Here is a 21547-nt window from a genome sequence, read left to right as displayed (position 1 = left end):
GAAAATGTAGCTGGTCTGATTAGTAAGTTTGCAGACGACACAAAGGTTGGTGGAGTTGCGGATAGTGATGAGGATTGTCAGAGGATACAGCAGGATATAGATCAGTTGGAGACTTGGGCGGAGAACTGGCAGATGGAGTTTAATCCGGACAAATGTGAGGTAATGCATTTTGGAAGATCTAATGCAGGTGGGAAGTATACAGTAATTGGCAGAACCCTTAGGAGTATTGAAAGGCAGAGAGATCTGGGCGTACAGGTCCACAGGTCACTGAAAGTGGCAACGCAGGTGGATAAGGTAGTCAAGAAGGCATATGGCATGCTTGCCTTCATCGGTCGGGGCATAGAGTATAAAAATTGGCAAGTCATGCTGCTGTACAGAACTTTAGTCAGGCCACACTTAGAATTTTACGTGCAATTCTGGTCGCCACACTACCAGAAGGACGTGGAGGCTTTGGAGAGGGTACAGAAGAGGTTTACCAAGATGTTGCCTGGTCTGGAGGGCATTAGCTGTGAGGAGAGGTTGGATAAACTCGGATTGTTTTCACTGGAACGATGGAGGTGGAGGGGTGACATGATAGAGGTTTACAAAGTTATGAGCGACATGGACAGAGTGGATACTCAGAAGCTTTTTCCCAGGGTGGAGGAGTCAGTTACTAGGGGATGTAGGTTTAAGGTGCGAGGGGCAAAGTTTAGAGGGGATGTGCGAGGCAAGTTCTTTACACAGAGGGTGGTGAGTGCCTGGAACTTGCTGCCGGGGGAGGTGGTGGAAGCAGGTACGATAATGACGTTTAAGAGACATCTTGACAAATACATGAATAGGATGGGAATAGAAGGATACGGTCCCCGGAAGTGCAGAAGGTTTTAGTTTAGGCCGGCATCAAGATCGGCGCAGGCTTGGAGGGCCGAATGGCCTGTTCCTGTGCTGTACTGTTCTTTGTTCTTTGAAAGATAGGGAGGTAAATGGGAACAAGTCAACACCAACTCCTGTGAGTGAGTGGCAATAGGGACAATAGGCTGTTGCTGCCCTTATAAGGATGAATGAGATTGAGGTGGTCACCAGTTTCTCTAAAAAAAAAAAGATCGACCCTCAAAATGGTTTTAGCAACTGCATACTGATTTTATTCTTTTAACTCTGTATGTTGTATGTCGTAAAGAAGTCACCCAATAGTTTACTACTAACAGACATTTTCCGCCAAAGCACCAGTGTGAAGCACCTTGAGGCATTTTTCTATATTGAAGATGTGATATAAGTTCAGTTGTTGTGTCCGTCTGAAAAGTCAGCCATTCAATGCACCCAAGTACTAGAAACAATTAAGGTTCAGCAAATAGCTTATTAAACCAAGGTGGCATCTGATCAAGATAGAGCACAACTGGCATTATGGAGCTTGTTCAAGTCAATTGCTTCAGTATCACAGATTAATTCCTCAAAGGCAAGACCATGTTGAATGCATTTTATGTCGATCAGGCAATATTTTTAATGATTGTTAAGGATGGTTTTGATTGAACTCCAAAAGAGCAGGAGGCAATCCATGCTCTGTAGGAAGACACCTAAATAATTCCAAGAAAGACTAGAGCAGGTACAGTTCAGGCAATTACACCATCTCCAAGAAATATCTGCCCGTTTCTTGAAAGATCTGTGGAGAAAGCCATTCTAGGGTAGACACCTGACTAATTTTCTGGTTAACCTTTTCATGAACTGGTGCAAAGGCATTTTGTTATTTAAACAGATTTCAGCCACTGATGTTTTTCTCTGGAAGATGATTATCTGCTTGGTAGTTTTGTCTGTTACAAGAGTGTATGGCGTGACTGATATAGCAATCTGGATACGTGGTGAAAATTGTACCTTATAATTCAGAAAATAACCAAAGGATTTATTTTTTTTCACCTAGGGCATACTAGTCCAAATTAATTTGTCAACAAGCAATCACTTTAGTTCTTGCGAACCACAGGTTGCCTATGGAAGCCATGTTGGATGTAAGATGAATTATCTGGAAATGCCAAAATTGTAACAGTTGCCCAGAGTTTGCTGGAGTGGGGCATCTTGTAGCATGCCCTGTTAGGGTATCTTTCTCATCCTTCAGCTTGAAAATTTTTTGCCACACTAGTCACTGGAAGTACAAACTGATGACTTTGGGAGCGACCTTGGTGAATGATGGAACCAATCTCTATTACCAGTGAGATTTAAGTATCAAGAAAGGAACAGAGAAGCAGAGATGGAAACGGGGTGAATTAGAATCAAATTCGGTATAGAAAGAGAAATAAAGAGAGGGAAAGAAAGATTGGATTCAAAGAGAAAGTAAAAAGAGACAGAAAGGAAAAGTAAAAAATAAAAATTTCTAATTTTAAAAGCCTCCAGGAATGAGATGCCAGTTGTTCCCTTTCTGGGCCTCATCATTAAAAACATCCATGGATCATTAAATACCAGGTATAACTGCAAAGTTTAATTGGTTTTAATAGAACAAATGCAGCAATTTCTTGAAACACATGGGGAAGATGACAGAGAGCTCCCATTTTAACGAGCTTTACAGCGGCGTAGTGCAAATTCTCTGAACTATTTGTGGTGAGTCATGGTATACGTCTTACTCACCAGGTATTGGTGGGTTATTTACACAGTACTGACGACAAACTCATTAAACCCGCCGCTATTTTACCAGCAAATTTGGCCCAATATCTTACTTGTAATTAAGTGTACCAATTCTAGTGGAGTCCTGGAGCTCTAACTCTCAGTTTGTCTCATCTGACACTTGGGGTCATCCTAGACTTATGGAGAAGTTGCCATTATAGGGGCAGATGAGGATGTACCATATGCCTCAATTGTCCATTTTGCCCCATACTGACAAGTGTTCACTTTGTAGCATCATCGATGCTATTAATGATGACCTTTTAAAGTGTAAACATTTTTCTCTTCTCAGTCCACTTTTGCGGATAATTTGGAGTTGTTTTCTTACATTTTACTAGAATGACTACCACAAGCAAGCTAACCACAAGTGAAGCACAGTAATGTTATGATTGTTTTAAGATCTTTAACCTTGAAAACAGCTAAATTTTTTTGTAAGAGGGGAGGAGGTTTCAGAAACTGGTTATTGTAAGGATTACTTCAGAAATAAAAATAGTGGTATGTAGTCATTATTCATAGTATTAACATTTAATCAACTGTAACTGAATGTTTAGTACAGTAAATATTTAGTGAAAAGTGGGAATTGAAATATTTGGAAGAAAAGTTCAGCTGTTCATATGATGTTTCTGATTTTACTGATTATCTAAATCCTAGTGCAATTATATAATTCCTAGCATTTTCTTCAAATAAAACAATTACCTGTTTTCATTTTCCTTTCTTAAAAAATAGCCAAAGAAATCACTGAAACACAATACAACTGTTATATAATATAAACCGACAACATTTTTAGTGTGTCAGTATATTAACAATATATCTTGAACTGAAAACTGTTGATGAGTTTTGCACTAATTGTATTTTATTGCACAACGCTGAAAGATCAGCTACCATTTGTCATCCTGAAACTTGATCATCGGTACTGATAAAGTCATCAGTTAAGGAACAGTTGAATATAACTCTTGCCTTCTCTAAGCTGTCTTTTGACATTTGAGAAAAAAAGTTAGCTGTTTTTACATATTTTTAACCATGATGAGGGAAATTGTATTTTTTATATACTTGTTTTACATAACAGAAGAACATAAAGTGCTAAGTTTGAGATTCTTAGGTTTCAGCTCCAGATGCAACCTGCTTTTGCTGGTGTCTGGTTAGTTGCTGAAAATGAATTGATGAGAAATCATCCTGGTTTGCATGCTGTGCTCTCTCCCTCATTAACAAAACATGACGATTAGAGTAAATCCAAGTATTGGATGAGTTACCTTTCAATCCCAAAAATAACAGACACAGGGGCCCCCATTTTAACTGGCCCCACCTGATGAAATCCAGCCCGCGTGTTGGTGGGGGAGTTGTGCAGTGTGATTAAAATAGTGAGTTGTCAGTTGTCCCCACCTTCCCACTATGTCTCCATATTAACCTGCTGTTCTGAGCTGTTGAACAGAAATCCGCAGGAAGGAGGTGGGATCCTGTTTTAAATATGCATATTGAGTTTGATGATGTCATCGGAACCCAATCTAGAATTTCCGCCAGAGGCCTGAACAGGGGTGTTTTGTCAGCTTTCCCATCAGGAAAACCCTGCTGGGAGCTTGATCCTGGTACGGAAGAGGCTCATATTTTGTTGGAGCTTTTCTGATAGTGAGTTGTTTTGAAAGTGGTTAGCTCAGTATATCTCCAAATATAATTGAGATAATATTCTGGTAGATGTCAATATTCCAGTTGAGGCCAAACCAGTGTTTTACACAGGTCTGACATAGCCTCCTTGCTTTTGTACTCTATGTCTGTATTTCTAAAGCCCAGGACACCTTATGCCTTTTAACCACTTTCTCAACCTGCCCTGTCACCTTCAGTGATGTGTGTACAAATACCCCCAGATCTCTCTGTTCCTGCACCTCCTTTAGAATTCTATCCTTTACTTTAGATCGTCCCTTCTCCTTTTTCCTACCCGTGGAGGCAGAAGATGTGGGCATGGTTCCTAATGAATACATGTCGACTGTCTTCACAAAAGAGGGGACGACGCAGACATTGTAGTCAATGAGGAGGGGTTTGAAATATTGAATGGGATAAACAGTGAGACAGGAAATATTAAAGGGTTTAGCATCTTTGAAAGCTGATAATTCACCAGGCTCAGACTGTTAAGAGGTGCAAGGGAGGAAATAGCAGAGGCTCTGACCATCATTTTCCAATCCTCTCTGGTTACAGTCGTGCTGCCAGAGGACTGGAGGACTGCACATGTTGTACTGTTGATTAACAAGGGAGAAAGTAATAGACTGAGTAATTACAGGCCACCCAGCCTAATCACAGTGGAGGGAAAGTTATTGGGTACAAGGGATTGATTCACTCCTTTCTAGAACTGTGCACTCCTTTCTAATACTGTGTGTCTCAGTGTCTCCATGTCTGTGTCTCTGTCATGTTTTAAGCTCTGACCATACATTAGAGAGGAATCAGTCTCTGAAATAAATGTCCCAGTGTTGTGGTAACATAAAATAGCCACCGAGAACCAGCTTAAAATGGCTGACTAATGTGTGTGGATTTCCACAGATGTTCTGAGAGGAGAGACAGACAGAAAGAGAGACAAAGAGGGAGACAGAGACCGAGACACAGAGAGTGATAGCAGGATATTTGTCGCTGGACAGAGGAAGAGGAGGAGGCCATTTGGCCCCTCAACCCTCCTCTGTCATTTAATGAGCTCATGACAGATGCGTGATCTAACTCCATGTACCTATCTTTGCCCCTTAATAACTTTGGGTAACAAAAATCGATCAAACTCAGATTGAAAAATTAACAAGTATCTCAGCATCAATTGCCGTTTGTGGAAGAGAGTTCCAAACTGATACCACACCTGAAGTGTTTCTTCATATCACTCTTGAAAGGTTTTTAAACTATGTTTAGATTTTTAGACTATGCCCCCAAGTTCCTGACTCCGCAGCCAGTGGGAATTGTTACTCTCTCCACCCTTTCAGTTTCCCTTATTATCTTGACAACATTCATCAAATCACCCCATAACCTTCTAAAAGGCAGCACAGTGGCGTAGTGGTTAACACCGCAGCCTCACAGCTCCAGTGACCTGGGTTCAATTCTGGGTACTGCCTGTGCGGAGTTTGCAAGTTCTCCCTGTGACTGCGTGGGTTTTTGCCGGGTATTCTGGTTTCCTCCCACAGCAGGTTGATGGGTAAATTGGCCATTGTAAATTGCCCCTAGTGTAGGTAGGTGGTGGGGGAATTGTGGGTATGTGGTAGGAATATGGGATTAATGTAGGATTAAGATAAATGGTTTGGTTGATGGTCGGCACAGACCCGGTGGGCCGAAGGACCTGTTTCAGTGCTGTATCTCTAAATAAAAAATAAATAAATGTCGTTATTATATCAGCCGTGAACAATAGCAATTGAATCAGCCTAGGCCTATATGATGATCACTCAGCAGGTCTGGCAGCATCTGTGGAAAGAGAAGCAGAGTTAACATTTCGGGTCAGTGACCCTTCTTCGGAATCCACAGAACCTATCTTTCCACAGATGCTGCCAGACCTGCTGAGTGGTTCCAGCATTTCTTGTTTTTATTTCAGATTTCCAGCATCCACAGTATTTTGCTTTTATCTATATGATGATCAGGTTGGTGTAACTGGATTACGGAAGTCATGTTGTAAAACTGAAATGTGAATTTTGTTGATACTTCTCACATCAATTTCTCGCATCTGCAGCAACTAATGAATTTTTAATTTTGGAAACAGCGTTGTCCCAAGTAATTTGGAAAAATAGCAACAACAAAGTGCAATTGACCTGCTGATAGTTTGCATTTGAGTTAGTTGTTCAGTTCAAAATCATCATCAGCTTTGTGATTTCCAAAGTTGGCTTGTGTGGTGGCAAAGGTGAAATATTTTAATGACTGTAGAGGTTGATTATAATCTAATAACCGCATGTATTTTATAGAGTTATTTGTTTTCATGCAGGATCCACAAGCTCATCTGTTTCTGATCATTGGCTTAACCGGCTTACTGGAGACAGCAAACGAGGTAGCTTGGTATCCCGCGCTTCCACAAATTGCACATCCCTCCCTTCATCTCCGGACTCTCCTGTCTTCCCAGATAATCCGATAAAGGATAAAAATGGTAATGGCTTGTTTAAAAAAAAAATTGCTGGTGCCATATCGGCTAGAGCTCTTAGACATGCTTAACACCTGTAAAAGTATGTTCTGGTTAGGTTAAAATGTTCTGATACCAACTGCGTACATGAAGAGCTTATTCCCTGACCATGGTTTCCATGGCTGTGTCGTTTTTAACAATCATCAACGTCTGTGAATGTTAGATCAAGATCATTATTGTCGATCTGTTTTATCTGTTTCTTAAATGCTTTAAAGTACTGCATAGAAGTCTTAATTGCACCATAATTAATTTTCACTGTGCAAATTTAACAGGGAAAAGCAAGACGAGAAGATTAAGTGGGACAAGCATTGTCTAAAGGTGTAACACCGCCATTGATGAAATCTGATACAAATTGAACCTGATTGCATTAGCAAATTATATTTATTGCAAAAGACAATTTCGAGTGAAGGGGGCAGACTCTCTTAGCTCTTTTATATTACTGAACACTTCCTGGTGAAAATGAAAGTGTTATATTGCAATGTCGACTCAAACGGAGTTTACATGAGATTTTCACTTGTGGAATTTCTTCAAAGTTCTGGTCACCTCAAAAAAGCAAAACAGAAGTGCAGTTATGGCCAAAAGTAATGAGCAAAAATCCTATTCCAAGAGGGTTTCACCACTTCATACAACAAGGGCACCAAGTTGTTTATCCTCTAGGTTTGTCACCCATGATGTTCTTTCTATTAGACATAACCCCGTGGTTAAAAAAAGTTGATGGGTACAGTCATTCTGCTAAAAGACAGAACAAATCACTGAAGCATTCTGATTCACACCTTACACATGCAACTCATGCCAGGTCAAAAATTAACTGTCTTCATGCATTCAAAAACTATGGCTGGGAACCTCCCAACTAACATTGGCAGGAATTGGAAGTTAAATCCTGGATACTAGCAGTAAAGCAACAGGTTTGTAATCTGCCCATGTGTTTGAGTCCCGGCACTAAGGAACTACCAGCAGGTCTCAAGGAAGCAGATGGGGCAACTGACGAGATGCTTCTTTGGCAACGTCATTGACCCTCCACTCATTACTCCAATGCTAAAAGGGAGAAGGTCAGTGAGAAGGGCATCTCATCACTGCCATGTGCATATATAACCAGCACATGCACAGCCTGCTGTCAGAAACAGGACACTAGTTATGCTAGCAGAAGACTGAAAAAAAAAATGAAGAAAGCTCCTGAAATTATGCAATGTAGGATAATACTATGTAAATGAGTTTTCCTGCAATCCCTCTGCCCAATATTTTAGCACAGTCTGGGGGAAGGCTCCTCATTGCCACTCACCACGACTGAATTTGTAGTTTAGTAGAGTGATGGTTTTGCTCATGACCTGTTATTCCACCTTTGCACGTGGTGCTCTAACTTTCAGTGCTGACCTTAATAATGTGATTTTTGCAGAATCATACATTCTGTGTTCATAAAGAAATGTAAAATTCAGGTGCTAGATCTTGAAAACATTCAATTGGAGAAAGAGAATTATTAAAATGCTGTAGTAAGCCTTGTAATTGATAGTCTGTCCATCTTCCTAGGTGGTTTTGAAATACGACCATTTGTGCGTGGTATTCAAGGAAGAAGTATCAGTATGAAGGGGTCAGCTACATCGGCTGTTCAGAAAGATATGACTTTAAAAAATGCAACATTACGTTGGTCGCTGGGAACCAAGGACAGGCCAAAGTCATTGCCTGGTGCATTGGTTGAATATTTGGAATCTGGTCGCAGGCCCAGGTGCACAAAAGAGTCTATTGTACCAATAATGACGGGCACCACAGATCCTGACTCTGTACCATCAACAGATAGACCAAATCAGCCAAATTCAGATTGTCATGTTGACTGTACAAAGCAGGCAGGAAAAGTATCTACTGTAGACCAAAGCATAACTCCTGTTGGAAACAGGAATGGAGATGCACCTGTTGAGAGAATGCATGATTCTTCAAACAGCCTTCGTAGTAGCCATAACAAAGAGAATTCCACCAGCGAAAAGACAAACACACTGAAGAGAAATGGAAAAGAAAGAAGCACTGGAACTTTGCAAAGAAAATCATCAAAAATGGCACCTGACAAATCGGACAGGCTAAAAGGTGCATCGCTCATCAAAACAGAAGAACCCATGCAAATAAGAGATGACAGAACAAGTAATAGTACCAGTGAACATTGTATTGGTTCTGTGAGCAGCTTGGCTCTAAGTGACACTTTGAAGAAAAGAAAAGGACACCATGGTGGCAAGAAGCTTGAAAAGTCTCTCTCCTTGAGGAGTACAGATTTTGAACCAATGTCGTCACCAAGTCTTCGCGAAGCAGATAAAGGTAGTAAAGCAGAGGAAACAAAGCTAAATGAGAGAATGCTTTCATTCCTGAAAACAAACTTTTTGAGGAAGGATTCTAAAAAGCAAAGCGAATTGGAGAAATGTTGGACCGCCGACAATGTCGATATATCATCGAGCATATCTCTTTCCAATGGGGCTTTGAATGGTAAGCACAGGGTAGAGTCTGTAAGTGAAAACAGGGCAAAACTCGGAGTGAATGGAACCAAAAGTTCTACCAAATTCAGGGAGGAATTAAATAATGGCAGAATAAACATGCCGGGGGAAGCAATTAAACGATCACAGAGTTCATCCAACATAGTGATCAAGGATGAGTTGACTTTGAAGAGATCAACTTCACTTCAGAAGAATGGACCAATCTCTCAGCAGGCCAGAAACCTAAATGTCGAAAGATATGGTACATTGCAGAGGATGAGATACAGCACTTCCTCACTGGGAAGGAAAAAACCTGTGCCTGAATCAAGTTTTTAAAGGTATTACAACTGTAGATGGATTTAACACAGTGAAGTAATTGTAGTTTTATAATTAGCTGCACTATTTTTTTCTGTTACTTGGTTTGCATTCTTCAATTAATAGCCAATATTTGTAAATAATGTTTGAAATTTTACAGATATCTAAGGACAAACATCAGATATATAGATTTGCTAACAGTGTGCTATAAGAGCTCATACCTTTTCTTTTAGAAATAATTGGCTCATTTTATTCAGTATGCAATAAAATTTTAATGTAGGTGAATCCCTAAAATAATGTTAAAAGCCTATATCCGTCTCATAATGAATTTTAATCACTGTTTTGTTATAAAAGAATACTTTTGTAAAAAAAAAATTGAAATTTGTATTGTTGGTAAGTTTTAACGGTGTAACCAAAAATGTTAATATTTACAGGAGATAGTTTACAGTCTTTTTTTTGCTGCCTAAAATCAAATGTCAGCTGTTAACATCTATTCTGTATTAAATTATCATTTCTGTAAGGAACATGGCACAAGCTTTCATATTGATTAAAAACACTTTGAGTACCATACAATTATTGTAAAAATGCCTGTTTTGTTCAGGAAACAGAGTTAACAAGCTGAATTGCTCAAGACAACATCACTTTTATTTTGTTCGACCTAGTTTAACTTTTTTTGAAGCTAGTGGCTGATGTTGGGGTGAGGGGCACAGCTCCATGAATCTAGCTTGTCTCCTGATACCTTGTCAAAATGGCCATTCTTCTTGTGCAAGTTTGGACACACTATTCAACTTTAGAGGCATCACAGTGAAGTCTGCCAACTCGGCAACAACTGGAGGTTCAACCTGGTAACTCCTTGGCTCCATATTGGATGTTAAATATAGCAGCTGAACCATCAGGACGCATCCAGTTGCCAATTTTAATCAGAAAGGAATGTAAATGCTATTTAGATTTTGGTATTGTACTAAGTCATCTGTATTTGGAGGAATTCCCTTGCTTTTAATAGTGGTGGGCCGCAGGGCCTGTTTCAGTGCTGTATCTCTCTATGACTGCATTTTGTCATTCAAGGCTGCTGGTGACATAAATAACACAAATGTATCCTTGAGCATCCCTTTGTGATTTAAAAGCATGGTCAATGTAAACCAATGCAAGTCAATGACTCAACCATGTTAATCTTTACAGTCCTGTCAATAAATGAGCTAAAAGATGCATTTGAAGCCAATATATCCCATACTATTTGCACCTCCAAAGCAGATAATGGGACAAGGAAGGCATAGAAAATATAGAAAAACATCCATAAGTTTGAATAATTAGAAAAATTAGAATAGGGTACGCTAGTTAGAATTCAAATAAAAGTAAATTTACAATAGTAAAAAGACAGAAAGAGGCTTTTTGGCCCATCGTTTCTGTGCCAGCTCTTTGAAAGAGCTATCCAATTAGTCCCATTACCCTCCTCTTTTTGCGTAACCCTGAAAATGTTTCCTTTTTCCTTTTGAAAGTTACTCTCGAACCTTCTTCCATCTCCCTTTCAGGCAGTGCATTACAGATTGTAATAACTCACTGCATAAAGAAATTTCTCCTCATCGCCCCTCTTGTTCTTTGTAGTCTAACCCGAATGCCAGAGTGATGCTTTTTTGCCTGTCAGATAGGTCAAGAGTGTACAGTACAGAAACCCGTGTTATTTCCAATACAAGAGCTCTCAGGCCTACTGTGACAGTCACTTCCTGCAGTAGGTTAACCTTTGGGGCATAGGGATGGCCCATGCAAGCTGTTGTTGGCAAAAATAAAGAATTTTGAGAGGTAACATGAATTGTAATGCTTGGCGCCAGCTAGAGTGGATAAATATCACCTGAGGCCGAAACAAGCTGTTCAGTTTAATTAACATAAATTACCATATCAAAAGTGAGAGCGTGAGCTCAGAAGATGGACACTGCAAATCATCATTGGATCGTCTGGCAGCAGAAAAAAGCCAGCACCATCATGAAATTGAAATGTGCAGACTGACTGGAGGGGGTAAAGGAATTGTACAGGTTCAAGAAGAAAAAGAATGGTGCAAGCATGAAAAGATTCAGAGGGGGCACAAAAAGAAAAGGAGCATCAACACCGGTATAATGATGAAGAAAAAGTGCCACACTAGCTTAAGGTGGCTTTGTACCAACATAAGGCAGAGGAAGAGGAGAATCAGCATTGTCATACTCTTAAATCTGATAGAGGAAGATTTATTGCCCTCATGATTACTGAGTAGATATCTACTTGATCCAACTTTGTGCTGAATAATTTTACCAAATCTAACCTGAATACAAATTTGTATTAAGATTAGATTTTGTAAAATTAGACAAATTCTAACAAAGCGATGTATGCAGCATTATGGACAGAGAGGTGAGTGTTGTCACTCCAAGACAAAGTCTTCATGCATCTTCATTTTTAGATTTGAGGAATAATGCAGATTGTGATATTGTAAAACAAGCTATTTTGCTACATATAACTTGATGCCTGAAGCGAGATATATATATCTAAAATGTAACAGAAAACTAAGGGCTGCAGTTAGAGAAAACTGCCATCAGAAATGGGCAATATATTGGAATTGTGGTCAAGGGAGGAATAGGTAATTTCTTATAAGTATGTAAATTAATGTTAGATCGTTGTCTGGATGTGGTTTCAGAACATTTATGGGTATGGTTGATCTTTGAGCAAACCAGTCGTTTTACAACATTGCGAGTGCTGAAGAACTGAGAAACAAATGAACAGGCAGGTGTCCCATACTGACTGACTCATCCGCCCCAGTTAATTTGCTGCATCCTGTGTGCCTGTATCAGTCCAGTCAAGCAGATCGCAGAAGAGCAATGCAAAAATAAGTTCAATGTTATAGATACAATAAGTTGAGGTACAAAACAGGATTGCTCTGAAAGAGAGTTTAGGAGAGTCAGGGAGGCCAAGAGCTTCAGTGAAGCATGAAGCTGCTGGATGAAAGGAGCCCAAATTCAGGGGTCTGCTGCCATGTGGCATGAAGCTGTAAGAAATGTATCCCCATACTGAAGCTGAAAGTACATGAGTATTCAATAGAAGAGTTGCCGGGTATAACACGAGGTCTTACACGGATACATCCATGTCTGATGAAAAATTTTTATTTTCATTCTCCGGGTGTGGATATTGCTGGCAAGGCCAGCATTCATTGCTCATCTCTACTTGCACTTAGAAAGTTTGCAACAACTGAATGGCTTGCTCGTATACTTCAGAGTAGAGGCCTGCTTTAGGTCAGGAAAAAGAACCTGACCGAACCACAGCAGACCTGAGCCCGATCTGGCCCGCGTCCCTCCGATTTTGCCCCGTGCCTGACCCGACCCGAACCCGCCACTACTTGAACCGACCCAAGCCCGACCCGACCAGCCCTTTACTTACCTTCCTGACATCAAACCTGCAAGAAGCTGCAACGCATGCGTGACAACGTCATAGTGACATCACTCGGTCACTGCGTAGACTCAGTTACGTCCCGGACTCCCAGCTCAGGTAAAGTTTTTTTTTATTTTTAATACTTTCCAGCAGAGCACTTACCTTGTGTGTCCGACCTGACCTGACCCGACTTGGACCCGGCCCGATCTGACCCGAGCTGAGCCCGAAAGCCGTCCCCGGAAGATGGGCCTGACCTGACTCCAAACCCGACACATGTCATCGGGTCCCTTCGGGTTCGGGTCGGGTAGCAGGCCTCTACTGCAGAGGGCTGTTAGGAGTCAACCACATTGATGTGGGAATGGTAATGACCCAGAGCATATCAGTGAGTCAGTTGGGTTTTTAATGACAATCCAGAAGCCTCATGGGCACTTGATTTTGTTCCCAGCCCAATGTCGGGTTCCTTGGCGGAGTGAGTTGTGGGTGGGGGGGGGGGGTGCGCAGCTGGAGAATTGGAATGACGGCGGCCACCAGGAAACCTGATGCCGGGATTGCCGGGCCCGATCTACATACCGGGAAGCTCCGTGGCGGCCCCTCCGCTGCTCTGCGACGGGACCCGAGTTAGCATATTTAAATTACATATTGCATGAATTAAAATGCAAACCTCAGCAATCTTACCTTCAGTTCCTGATCACAGCGTGACATGTAGCACTCACGTGCCTTCACTTTCCCGTCCAGGGAAAGCTGGCGCCACCGAGGTGGGGAAGGGGTGAACTCTGCGTTACGTTGGATATAGGGGGGAAAGGGGTGAACTTTGCACTCTGATGGATATAGGGATGGGGATGGGGTGAATGCTGCGTTATGGTGAACTGTTTGCAGGGCTGGCACCTTTTTAAAAATGGCGGCAACACCTGCTCCCTCAACGGGTGATGCTGTAAATGGCGTCGCCGAGGCCGCCCCCCCCCCCACCCCGCCACGTGATAGGAAGTAGGGGGGGAGCACGGCCGGCGTTAATATGTAAAGTGGCCAGTTGGTGGCAAAGCAGCATGGGTCCATGGGGGATGGCCACAGAGCACTGGCTGCATGACAAAATCCAGCCCAAATTCTCAAACTGTCATCGTGGGCGTGGACTCAGATTCTCTGGATTATTAGTCCAGCAATATAACCACTGCACAATCCTACCTGAACTATAACAGTAGATAAAGATCAGGATTGCTCATATTCGTGGTCTTGTAAGGCTATTAAGTATACCCATGGTTACTGGGTGGGTAGAGTATTCACCTTGATGGATCAGTGTATTGGCAGCAAGAGTTCCAGTATGTATCTCTGTTGGTTGGTGTTTTGGTAGGCAATGGCTAAAACTATGAGGTCCTAACCAATTCAATTGATAAGGAGAAAACTGTAGCTGAAAGAAAGAGCCAACCTTCTGCAAAATCAGTGAATTGGTCATAGCAGATGCTGATAGTTGTGCAGCAGCAGAGGCGTCACAAAACAGTCATTTTATGTGAGATTTCGTTTTAAAGATTATGTGAGCTGGCCTGTGGAAGATGTCTATGCAGTGAGCACAAGCAAAGAGTCTTGGGAGAAGTCTGAATTGGAGCACTGTCGACAATTGCATTTTCAAATATTCGGCTCTCATCAAACCTAATGCATAAATTCCTCTCATCACACTGAATTCCCTTCTGAAGTACTTCTGCTGTGAGCTGTATTTCTGTCTGTAGACACTTGTTATGTCAAAATCTCCCAAAGGCTTTGTTGGATTTTTGACAAACATGCAGAATGACTTCAACCTACTGTTCACACTTTTTCAGTTTTGGCCCAGGGACACGTTTGACTCCAGCAGTAAATGATCGTGATAGGCTATTTAAGTTTTTGTCTCCAACTAAACAGACTTTTTACACCTTTTGCTTTTTCTCCTGTCAAGAAGGATGCAATATGTTGGTAATTGTGAGTGTCATGTTTTTACCGTGCTTGCACTCAGTATCTAAGATTAATAGCACCCAGTTCAGCATGGTTTGGACAGAGTATAACACAACTGGATATGGCACTGGTCTAGTAATTCAGAGGTTCTGCAGTCAGATCCCACCATGTCTTGTTGCGAAATTGAATTTGATAAATCTGTCAATTTGTGGAATAGTACCAGAACATTTTCAGTACAGAGTCACCTCTTTATTCTTCTGTCTAGTTAAAAATGCTCTCAAAAGTTTAGAGATCAAATAATGTGATGGAAGTGTCTGAAGGTTACAGTTATTCTCACATTTATAATATCAATGCCGAGGTTCTTGCTTTCTGATGATCTAATTGGACCAATGGAGGCCATGTGAATACCAAATCTTGCCTCATTGTTTTGCAGTAATACCTTCTCATTGATTTGCTAACTTTGTTCTTGCCATCCAGCAGCCATCCCTAGCCTTCTCAAAGACTGACCACTCCTCTCTCAGCCAGCTCATCCAGACTTCAAAGCAGGCTTCGGCCTCAGCCACAAGTTGAACCCTGCTGTAGGACCTCCCATACCTACCTAACCAGGATCTGGCCTCTGGCTGTGACCTGTACCCTCCCTATGGACCTGTCATGCCTACAATCAACACAAGGTATGACCTCAGCTTGAGACCAGGTTCCAGCCTAAATACTCCACTACATACATCTAGGGGGAGGCTGTGGTGTAGTGGTAGTGTCACTGGACTAGTAATCTAGACCCCCCAGGCTAATGCTCTGGGGACATGAGTTCGAATCCCACCACGGCAGATGGTGAAATTTGAACTCAATTAATAAATCTGGAATTAAAAGCTAGTCTAATGGCAACCATGAAACCATTGTCAATTGTTGTAAAAACCCATCTGATTCACTAATGTCCTTCAGGGAAGGAAATCTGCCATCCTCACTTGGTCTGGCTTACACGTGACTCCAGACCCACAGGAATGTGGTTGACTCTTAAATGCCCTATGAAATGGCCTAGCATGCCACTCAGTTCAAGGGCAACAAATGCTGTCCTAGCCAGCGTGCCCACATCGCATGAATGAATAAAAAAACACCCATAACATAGCCTCAACCTCAGACCTGACCTGCTCCTTCCACCTTGACTCACAATATCTATATGTGATCAAAGCCCCATCTTATTCCTACAGCCTTTCTCTGTTCTCTCCATTGCCCAAACAGTTCACCCTAGTTCTGTCTCTGGCCTCCAGCTGGGATGGCAGAGAGTTTTTAATTTAAGCTACCTCAGTACGCTATGATTGCAAGATATTTTCAACCTACCTGTACTGGAAAGGGTTCTTAACTCTGATTTCCATTGAAAATAATGGAAATTTAAGTATATGTTTCGCTAATGACTGACTGATGCTTCCAACAAGCACGTTAAACTAGGAGAGTCATTGTTTGTTGTTCAGTGCTACAGTAATGCTGAATGGAAAAGTTAATAAGGAGGTGGCTCTTATTGGCAGAGTACTGGATTCACAACCCAGAGGACTGCTGGTTTTGATCCCAAGATCTCACATTTGAATTCCCTTATTCAATGTGTTTCACTATTTCACAGCCAGACTGCAGGAGATAAAGCTTAACCTAGCCAAAGCAATTTCCTCTCTAACTCTTTCCCTCCCCCACCCCTGCAGACTGTAGCATCTGTTAGAGATATTTTGGCCAAACTGGAAGGAATGCATGTTGCAGAAGGAAACAGTGAGGTGGGGGGGGGGGGGGGAAATAAAACAGAAAAGTAGAAAAAATATTGTAAAAGGCTTTCTATGCTATTATATCCAACTATAATCATTCTCTCTAGTACTGAGACCTGAATTTTAGTGAAGACTGGATCCTGTTACCTTTGGGATCTTGTTACAATCAATTGCAAATGAGATATGCCGGTGGTCTCTTTGTTAACTGTTTACTTGATGTATATTGAATCTGGCAGTCACAATTTGGTTTCCAGTATAAATCAGTCCACAGCACAAGAAAGTCTTCAATTTATGGACTGGTGCCATAGTAATGGAACAGCCCGGCATCACAACCAACCTAATATAAAAGCAAAATATTTCAGATGTTGGAAATCTGAAATAAAAACAAGAAATGCTGGAAATACTCAGCAGGTCTGGCAGCATCTGTGGAGAGAGAAACAGAGTTAACGTTTCACTGGCCTGAAATGTTAACTCTGCTTTCTCTCTCCACAGATGCTGCCAGACCTGCTGAGTATTTCCAGCATTTCTTGTTTTTATATCGCAACCAACCTGTTGTGTACTTATTCTCGGAGAATTTGGTACTATATTTGGGTTAAAAGATTAGAGCAATTTTCACTGTTGCAGTACAGTTACTTCCAGGAGCAAGTACAGATCTAAAGAAATCTTCAGATTTTTGCTTGTTTACATAACTCGTATAACAGTCATTCCTACATTTGATGTTCCTAAGTACAAGACAACTACAATTAAAATAGAGCATTCAGACTCATTAAATCTGATTAGTACATACAAAGTGTGCACAGGAAGTTGATGTCTCAACAAATGCCTACCATTTGAAATTTCAATTTTAGGTAAACCAGAAGTTAAAGTGAGTATATTAAAGCTCTGTTGGAGAACAATGCAAGTTTATTTCTAGTAGATATAATCTTTGGAATTCTAATCTACTTTATCCTACTTCGCACTGCATATGAAGCCCTGTATTTAAAGATAATGGCCAGATTTCACTTTAGCAGGGCATCTCTGGGCATGTCCTATAAGTCAGGCTTATCTGTGCTCATTTAGATTTTAAAAATTGATGCCCACAGAGTTGGTGTAAGTGCAAGCTGATAACGGTGCATGGAGGGCAACTGGGCATCTGGGACGTTAGTGGACAATGGGACCAGCAGTGTTTCTCCTTTACTAACAGATTTAAGTATTGAGAAATAAAACAGAGGAAGGACTGAGAAGGAGGGAGAATTAGAGCGAATGAATTGTTTGACCCGAATTTTGCAGTCAGCAGCAAAGGAACTGCACTCGCTGCTGAGTTTTCAAAAAGCTGCCCAAAAAGATTTAGTGGGCTCTGGAGTGTAGATTTCCTCATTTCTGTTATTGGTTTCAATTTGGCACCATCTACAAGGGTTCTGGGGGATCCACCACAGGGAAGGCAGCAGGCAGGCTGATCAGCTAATCAGATTAAAGAATTCTCAGAAACAGCAATGCAGGAAGTAAAAAGCAGGGAATATAAATCACATTTAAATCATTGTATTTAAAGCAAAATACAGATTGGGACATAAACATGGGGTTAAGGAAGAAATGCAAATATCAGAACAAAAACTTAAAATTATTTTATTCAAAGTAGTAATTTTTAAATATTCTTCTGAGGGAATGAGACTCCCTACTTGTAAAATTAAGGCCAGAGAGGTTGTTCAGCAATAATTATGACTTAGTACTCCATTAATAACTCAGTTACTCCTGACTGAACAAGGCTCAACATTTTCAATGGTTTTTACGGCAAGAATCATGTGTAAATAGTTGAAGTTTGTGACTTAGCAGTGATTTCTAATGATTTCATTGGTGAAGACTGCAACAGCACTGTGGGAGGAGCATGGCATCACTGACATCAGCTTCTGGATTTCTGCATTTAACTGCGCACATGCAGTTGCCAGAAGTTGCTGTCAGTCTGACGCAGTAATGACAACGAGAGCTGGCATTACAACTGCAAATTCCAGGCCAATGTTAAATCAGGTACTGGAAGAAAAATAAAAAGAGGAAAAGAAAAATTAATAATAACATAAGAAATAGGAACAGGAGTAGGTCATCTGGCACCTTGGTCCTCTTCTGCCATTCAGTAAGTTCATGGCTGATCTGATCTTAGTCTCAACTCCATTTTTCCTGCTTGTTCCCCACAACCCTTGACTCGTCTATTGTTCAAGAATCTGTCTATCTCAGACTTGAATATATTCAATGACTCAGCCTCCACAGTTGTCTGGAGTAGAGAATACCAAAGATTCATGACCCTCTGAGAGAAGAAATTCTTCCTCATCTCCATCTTAAGTGGGCTTATTCTAAAACTGTGCTCCCTAGTCCTAGATTCCCCCACGAGGGGAAACATCCTCTCAGCATCTATCCTGTCAAGCCCCCTCAGAATCTTACATGTTTCAATAAGATCACCTCTCACTCTTCCAAACTCCAATGAGTATAGGCCCAAACTGGTCAACCTTTCTTCCTAAGACAAACCCTTCATCCCAGGAACCAACCTGGTGAACGTTCTCTGAACTGACTCCAGTGCAAGTATATCCCTCCTTAAATAAAAAACAAAAAAAACAAAAGACAGAGAAAAAGTAAGAAAAAATAAAATTTGAAATGTTTTACATTTCCAGAACAATTCACAAATTGAAGGAATGAGACACTGTACATTTAACCATTTACTTTGAGCAGGAGAGGTTGATTATAGGTTATTAATAAATATCTTGTTCAAAGGATAATTATGATAATTACTAAACTTATCTTTCTGTGTTGAGTTTAATGGGCAACTAATGTGAAAATGGAGCAACTTCACGAAAATTACTGGGAGGTTAAGTGCGAGATGCCGGATGCCATTTCCGCAAACTTGTGGTGATTTGCAATTCGCAGGCTATCTCTTTCTCGCACAATTTACACATTAATAAATGTGCAGCTTTCAGACGCCATTATTTTAGCAGCAAAATCTGGCTCATTAAATCAATGATTCTATTGAAATATATGTATGCTCCTTCATTTTAAGTATATTATATTAACGTTCATCACCTTTAACTTTGTCAGTTCATAAAAGTAAAACTACTCCATTGCATTTTTGAACAAATTCTCCAAGTGCCTTATTTGTGTGGAACACAGAAATGCAACTGAATTTTTGATGTGTAATCATTTTGTTATATCGGCAAACGGTGGCCAATTTGTACCCAACAAGGACCCACAACAAATGAGATAAATAAGGGTGTTCAAACAAGACCAAAGGATTCTACAAGTCAATGCACAGTTTCCAGAGACTGCCAGGTTGAAGCAGTGCAAGGTTGAGAGGCTCCAATTGAGCACAGTTTTCCTCTGAGGCTGTGGAGTAGGCTTGATGGACTAAGTGGCCTAACTCAATTGTTGTGGTACTTTACATTTATTTGGACTTTATTTTCATGAAACATACGAGTGTGAACAATTTGATTGCATAAATACTCCAATTATGCTTGCTGCACATATGCTTGAGGTCGCCAGAGGATGCCATTGATGCTGTATACTACTCAATAGTAGAGCAAAGATCCTTTAGCATATGACTTTGTACCTAACTGGCTTGCAACTGTAGTGAACCCAGTTTTTAGTATATTCCACAAGGAGACAAGTAATTAGGGCACTGTTTGTGCTCAAGAAGTATCTTCTGTTTTATAGCTGATCTTGTGCGGGTCAGAATCACAATGGGACTTGAGGGACAGTGCCCATGCTATGCTTCAGTAACAGCTTGCTTGTCATCAGCCCCACCTCTGCTCATTTTACCCCCATGAGATATAACTTATCCTATGCTTCCATTTCAGTCTCAGTCCAACCTCTGGTGGCTATTTGCCTGAAATAATGTTTGCTTTATGTTACGATGAATTTATGTTCTGTGCTTAGGCTTATTACTGAGAGGAACCAACTTATTTGTCTTTGAGTCCCGCTACATATTCAGATATGTTGGTGTGTCGACAACACAGGCATATTTATTGGGGCACCGCAGTGGTTACTTTACACCTGCTGAAATAATTGTACAAACTAGGAGCTTGCTCCTATCCTTCAGCTTGCATGCCCCCCAACCACCCTATGACCTCCATGATGACCTCAGAAAAAAGTAAGTGGTTTGTATTGTTGCATACTGCTGCCCATTTGGCCTTGGTGTTCTGTTAAAAGCAAATTAATTTCTTCAGGAAGACCAATATACAATTGAATGAGTGGATATAACATACTATGTGTTGTTTCAGGCAGCAGCTGTGGCTGTTCATTTATCTGGATGTAAAGTGCTTCAACTACAGAATACTTGAGAGTTGACTGGGGCTTTGGAATGATCAGCTATATGTGGATTCACTCCTCTATCCATTTTTGGCCTACTGTACTTGTTGTCAACACTCTTCATTGCTTCCCATTTTGCTGTAATTCCAGCAGTTTAATGGATCAATCCAGGCTATGTATACTTAAATCAACACCTGCAATAAATTTGTTTAGTATAAATGTTTATTACAATTTTGGCAGGCTATGTTTATTCACAGCCATCCTAATCATTAATCTTGCAATTTTCCATGCAGTTAGGCATCTTCAGATAGGCCTCCAGCTTTTCCAGGTAATTGACCTGTGTTCTCGGACAGGGCAATAAGTTCTCATGCTGGCTCTGCCCTCTGCTTATTGGTGAGTTGCCTCTGCACTATAGAATACATTTTCCTACCCTCATATCATCTAATACAAGATGTAGATCTTCAATCTATAAATCTGGGATTAGTATTCATACCACCCCCACCCACCCCCCCCCCCCCGCCCAACTTTCACACATTCTGGGCTGAATTCTATCAGCCCCTTGCACCGTGGGTCGTGGCGGGGAGGCCTGTAGAATGCTTGCTGGAGTGGCCCGCCACCACCCACGACGCCAAGAAGGCCCTGCTGGATGTTAGCGGCGGCGGCGGCGAGGCCTTGGTGCGGCCCCATCCCATTGCGTGGGGGCGGGGCCTTCATTAAAATATTAAAAT

At 41.1% G+C, this 21547-nt stretch overlaps 1 protein-coding gene and 1 long non-coding RNA gene across 2 annotated transcripts in view; one reads left to right on the top strand and one right to left on the bottom strand.

The window, feature by feature from the left end:
• Positions 1-10067, top strand: part of usp43a (ubiquitin specific peptidase 43a) — a 485387-nt gene extending 475320 nt beyond the window's left edge. The window contains exons 15-16 of the mRNA XM_068058066.1: positions 6551-6709; positions 8267-10067. Coding sequence (XP_067914167.1) covers positions 6551-6709; positions 8267-9528 — 1421 coding nt within the window. The 3' untranslated portion in view covers positions 9529-10067. The remainder of the gene's footprint in view (positions 1-6550; positions 6710-8266) is intronic.
• Positions 1-21547, bottom strand: part of LOC137384275 (uncharacterized) — a 117154-nt gene that overhangs the window by 73837 nt on the left and 21770 nt on the right. The window lies entirely within an intron of this gene.

The sequence above is a fragment of the Heterodontus francisci genome, chromosome 26 (genome assembly GCF_036365525.1).
Source record: "Heterodontus francisci isolate sHetFra1 chromosome 26, sHetFra1.hap1, whole genome shotgun sequence".
NCBI lineage: Eukaryota > Metazoa > Chordata > Chondrichthyes > Heterodontiformes > Heterodontidae > Heterodontus > Heterodontus francisci.
The sequence above is the reverse complement of the archived record's forward strand: the minus strand, read 5'-3'. Positions and strand labels throughout refer to the sequence as shown.